This window comes from Cnephaeus nilssonii, assembly GCF_951640355.1.
Source record: "Cnephaeus nilssonii genome assembly, chromosome: 6".
In the NCBI taxonomy this organism is placed as follows: Eukaryota; Metazoa; Chordata; class Mammalia; order Chiroptera; family Vespertilionidae; genus Cnephaeus; species Cnephaeus nilssonii.
This window is the reverse complement of record NC_137077.1, coordinates 29,710,140-29,716,139: the sequence shown is the minus strand read 5'-3', so window position 1 is coordinate 29,716,139 and position 6,000 is coordinate 29,710,140. Positions and strand designations below refer to the sequence as shown.

The 6,000-nt window shown below is 35.2% G+C and overlaps 1 protein-coding gene across 2 annotated transcripts in view; it reads right to left on the bottom strand.

The window, feature by feature from the left end:
• PDE3A (phosphodiesterase 3A) overlaps positions 1–6,000 on the bottom strand; it is a 258,064-nt gene that overhangs the window by 15,158 nt on the left and 236,906 nt on the right. For both annotated transcript variants that reach the window (XM_079773401.1, XM_079773402.1), the window contains exon 10: positions 3,337–3,448. In XM_079773401.1, the coding sequence (XP_079629527.1) occupies positions 3,337–3,448 (112 nt within the window). The remainder of the gene's footprint in view (positions 1–3,336; positions 3,449–6,000) is intronic.

Below are 6,000 nucleotides of genomic sequence, written 5' to 3'. Positions count from 1 at the left end.
GAGAGAGAGAGGAGAGAGAGAGAGAGAGAGAAACTTCAATGTGAGAGAGACACATGGATTATCTGCCTCCTGCACCAGCCCGGGGCCAGGGATCGAGCCTCACCAAGGGTACGTGCTCTTGAATGGGATCGAACTAGCGACCCTTCAGTCCGCAGGCCAATGCTCTGTCCACAACTGCTAAGGCATATTTTATTTTGTTATATTTTTAATCCTCACCTGAGGATATGCTTTTATTCATTTTAGAGAGAGAGGAAGGGTGGGAGGAGAGAGAGAGGGAGAGAAAGAGGAAAAAGAGAGAGAGAGAAAGGGAGAGAGAGAGAGACATCGATGTGAGAGAGAAACACTGCTGTCCGATTGCCTCCTATATGGGACAATGCTCCTATGAACTGAGCCCACTTGGCCAGGGCCGGAATGCATCTTAAGAGTATATGATATAGTAAGCTTGTAATTAATGTAAATATCGTTCACATAAAATAAATTATTGCTGTTAGAACAAAATGGTGAATTAGCACAGATCACCAGTTTTCTCTCGATGATTCCTGAGAATATAATGACAAAGCTAAAATAAAAGCTATGCTAAGTCCTTGAGGAGGGAGAAGGCAGTGATGACCCATAGAGGAAGAGATGGCCTCTGGGCAGAGGGGGCCATGGCTAGGGATGTGTTGGAGAGAGCGTCTGAGAGTTCTTTCCCTGTTGCATGCTGGGAAAATTACTGTGTACTAGTAGATTACCATCACTATAGCTAGTCAAGGAAACTTGTGCATGCACCCAAAATTGGCAGAGTGGAAGGGGGAAGTATTGGGGTATTGGTAGAGCTTGTTTGGGTTGAGAGATAGACAAAATCAGATACAGGGAAACTATTTTAAAATCTAGATTCTTTAAATTTTGGTAAGGGTTTCTGGGTAAAAATTTAAAAGTTTTCATATTTTCTTTCTTGGAAAAATTTAAAGTATACTTCAAAGTATAATAAAATTTAGTTTCTAAAATTTTAGGTCATTGTCATATTAAAGTTAATTTAACTCTATTTTGGTTACTTATGCTTTTTTCATTTAGTTACGGATTTATTTAGCTAGAGTTGTTAGAAATATAGTTCTCTAGCAGTAAATATTTAAAAAGTAGACATACAACAAAATTTTATGTATGACAATTATAATTAATGATAAACAATGCTTTTGATTAGTATAGATTTACAACCCTCCCACATTGCAAGGTATTATTATTTAAATGTGATCACCAATCAAGCTAAAACTTTCTTGTGAGAAGATATAAATTCTCTTTACGAAAAGTGGGGCTTCTATAGAACAAGCAGGTTTATTATAACACATTCTTTTCACATAGAATGAAGAACCCACTATTTCAGGGAAAAAACACACCTATTTACTTATAACATATAAACATGTAATAAGAAAGTGTAAAAACTAATTTAAAAATTTAGAATTTAGAAACTTCTTTTTCCACTTAAGTATTTGTCAACTTTCCCTATGATTTAGTGGTATTCTACCTATAGAAACATTAGTAATTATTATGTCAATTGCTCAGTGGAACTTGCCTGAAGTGGACTATATCATAAAACTATATTTGGAAATACAACATTAATTTGTAAAGTTAGTCTGGTAACTAGCTGTTGTTTAGTGTTTTCGGTGGCTTCCTTTCTATAAAAGTGTATTTATGTAACTAGTTAACCTTTGAGAAATCACTAACACATGTCAATCACTGGCATACAACCAGGGTGGGCCTTGGAAATATTACTAAGAGATTAAGACTTATCTTTTTTGTTTTTTTAAATACATTCCACCGATTCTTTACAGAGAGGAAGGGAGAGGGATAGAGAGTTAGAAACATCAATCAGCTGCTTCCTGCACACCCCCTACTGGGGATGTACCTGCAACCAAGGTACATGCCCTTGACCGGAATCGAACCCGGGACCCTTCAGTCCGCAGGCTGATGCTCTATTCCCCAGAGCCAAACCGGTTAGGGCAGCAAGATTTATCTTGAGATCCTTTCAAACTACCCCTTTCTCATTTCTCTCTTCCAACTTCATAGTCCCATTGACCAGACTTTCCCAAAGGGCCTAGTGCTCTTAAGCGCCTCTCTCTCATACTTGCACTGCTCGTCTCTCTCCTAATCCCACACATCTAATTTGTAGTTTTAATTCTTCATTCTCCTTTGCTATCACACATCATCAGCTGTGCATTTTCATTCCAATGCAGCATGTGCATGGCATCTTGAAAAACGACACTTTAATAATGGGTCACTAGGTCAATGTATACCAGTTTCGGGAAATACCTGTGCTTTATCCTCTCCATATAACTTTTATTTACTTCAGCTCTTTGTAACTACAAAAAGACATGGGTTCTAAAGTCCAAGGTACATAAGAGCAAATTTAAAACTTAAAAGTTAAAATATGATTTAAACAACATATTTCTAAGGCTGTTTGACTATTTTTCTTTCTATGCTTTTATTTTCAAAAGTACCACATGCTTTCTACATATTTCCACAAGTTCACTGATTAGATTTATGGACATTTTCTCCAGTTTCATGTATTTTTTAGCATGCAGAACAATTTTACTTACGTGTTCTGATGCTACCTGAAGTGCTACATATTAACAATATAATTGAACATCTCCTTTGTGTTCCAATGTCTCATGGTTGTAGATGACAAACTTGCCCTCAGAATATTCCAAGTTCATAAGCTTGAACACTGGCTGTGTCCTTTCCTTGGGTCCTTCCCATTTATTTCACTTAAAAAAATGTTTCTAATAACTTCTCCACAACTACTTCCAGATGTTTCTTCTTTTCTATTTTATTACTTAGACCATTATCCTACCGTCCCTCTACCCCAAACCAGGTTTACCTTATATGGAAAAACTTCAATAGTTAGCGATTTAACTTTGCAGTTCCCAGAACAAAAGTTGAATTCAGTCAATGAAAGGCATACATTGGAAAATGAGCAATACATTGAACATTTAATGATTTATTTAGCACACACTTAAGCGGCACTTAGTATATGTAAGGCACTATTATAATTGTTTTAGAGGTATTACCTCATTTTATCCTCATATTAATTCTATGAAGCAGATATTATGATCCCATTTTACAGATTAAGAAATGAGGCATACAGAGGGTAAAAAAGACCCAGATTCTCCTACACGTGGTAAGTGAAGAGTCCAGGATTTTAACACAGGCTATTATATCCTAGACACCATATACCATGTGGCCATAGGGCAAGTTTACAATATGTAATTCTGTGCTGGCTGATAGTGATTCAATATACCATTAACCTTAGCAAATTATATGAATGTTTAAAGTATTATTTCACAAATAACTTAGACTTACAAGGAATTTCCCGGTATCCAATCTCCAAAGCATGAAAGTAATTCATAAATTCCCTAACTGGAATTTTGAAAGCTTCAAAGAGGCCCATGTCTTCAAAAAGTCTGTATGATACCTGTAAGACAGAAAGGCAAAACTTAAAGCACATTCCTGAGTGTGTAGTAGACATAAAAAGAAAAAAGTCATATTATTTATGTCCAACAGAAACAATTATTGGGAACAAGATATCAAATTGATATTGAAGGCCTCTATGTGCTTAGCCCTTGAAATACCTGAGCACAAGGAGGACATAATTTATTTTTAAAGATAGGGACATTAACCCAAAAAACAACCAACACAGAACGCAGTATACACTATAGAAACATATCAAAAAATTAAATTGCATGTAATATCATTAACTGGAGAATAATATTTACTATATTTCTAATTATATAGTACATACTATAAATGCTAATAAAAGAATGAGACAGCTTAAATTTATCCAGATTATATATATAACTATATATAACTGTATATATAACTATATATAACTCTCTCTTTAGATATGTGTGTGTGTGTGTGTGTGTATGTGTATATATATATATATATATATATATATATATATATATATATATATATATGTTTTCCAGAGAATAAAGAATTCAGAGTTGTGTATTAGTGAAGAATAAGAAGAAATAATTATGAGAAAAGGGTTGCCTTGAGTAAAATATATAGAGAAAAAAGATTTATTCTATTCAAAATAACAATGTCTAAACTATTTTTTCTAGCTTGTCCTCTTTCTCCTGTGAATATCTATTATCCACCCAATTCCTTTCACAGCTCTAGTGACTCAAATTAAGTAAATGCCTTTGGATGTAACTGGCATTTTTGACATGCAAACAATGAAGAAAGAAGAATAAAGGGGCAGAAGAAGGTATTGGGGAGAGAAGTGGTTATTTTGGTGGCAGAGTGGAATACAACAGCATTTAGAGCAGACTTACCTCATGTCACAAAGGCACAGTGTTGGGTATAATTCAGGAGATTAAAAAATAATTATTCATTATTTTAATCTGTATTCCTTCATAAAATTATCTTGGACTGTTTCCTCTAAAACTTTTAATATATGGCTCCATAGTTAAATTCATCTTTTGTTATTGACTTTAAATCAATTCAAATTCAGTAACATTTTAAAATTATATATTCAATGTTTGTCACTATATATATATATATATATATATATGTGTGTGTGTGTGTGTGTATGATTCATTCATTCAGCATATATCTATTGAGTGCTTACTATGTTCTAGGCAGTTTTTTATATACGCAGCATGTGTGTGTGTGTGTGTGTGTGTGTGTGTGTGTGTTGTGTGTATTCCTTCATGGAGCTAGTAGGGCAAGGTAGTAGACATAATAAGATAGCTATATAAACAGTAGACATAATAAGAAAGGTATATACTTTGACAGAAAGTCATAAGTCATATACAAAAAGAAAAAGGGGAGCAGGAGAGGGATAGAGGACTAGAAATACAGAAAAGGTATAGAAGTGCTTTCTAAAGTATGAGGGCTAGGGTAAGCATATTCAGGTGACATTTGAGCAAAGAATTAAAGGATGTGTGAAGTGAGATACGTGGATATCTAAGGAAAGAGTTTCTCATGTAGAGTAAAAGCCAATGCAAAGGCCCCGATGTATACTTGCAATATTCAAGAAACAGCAAGAAAGCCAGGATGGATAAAGCAAGAAGGCCAGCATGGAATGAAGGCAGGAGTAGACTTTAAACTGGGATTGGTGCAATCTTGGTGTTGGACAGCCATATTGACCATTATAAGGATTTCACTCTGCATGAGGTAGGGAGCCATTGAAGCTGGAAAGTAACTTTATTTGACGTACGTTTTAAAAGGAGCACTGTACTTGCTAGTTGGGAACAGAATATAATGTATATCAATTCTGTGTGGCGTTTTCTCACTTTGAACAGCAAGTATATTTAATTTTTAGCCTTTTTCTGTGTAATATAACATCCCCACTTCTTCTCTTTAAAAAATGCAATAGATTCCTCAAAAAATTAAAAATGGAACTTCTATTTGACCTAGTAATCCCACTTCTAGGAATATATCCCAAGAAAACAGAAACACCACTCAGAAAGGATATATGCACCCCTATGTTCACAGAAGCACAATTTACAATAGCTAAGATTTGGAAACAGCCTAAGTGCCCCTCAGCAGACGAGTGGATTAGAAAACTGTGGTACATCTACACTATAGAATTCTTACCATTTACAACAGTCTGGATGGAACTAGAGAGCATTATGCTAAGCAAAATAAGCCAGTCAGAGAAAGATAAGTACCACATGACCTCACTCATTTGTGGAATATAATGAACAACATAAACTGATGAATAAATATAGAACCAGAGACATAGAAGCATCGAACAGACTGTATAACCTATGAGGGAAGGCAGGAGCGTGAGGGGGTAAGAGATCAACCAAAGGACTTGTAGGCATGCATATAAGCATAACCAATGGACACAGACAGTAGGGGGGTGAGGGCATGTGCTGGGGGGCGGGAGTGGCCGGGGAGAGGTCAATGGGGGAAAAAGGAGACTCATGTAATACTTTAAATAATAAACAATTTTAAAAATGCAATAGAAAGTGAAGTTTATAATTTCTGTAATATTTCAAGCCAGTTCTTCCT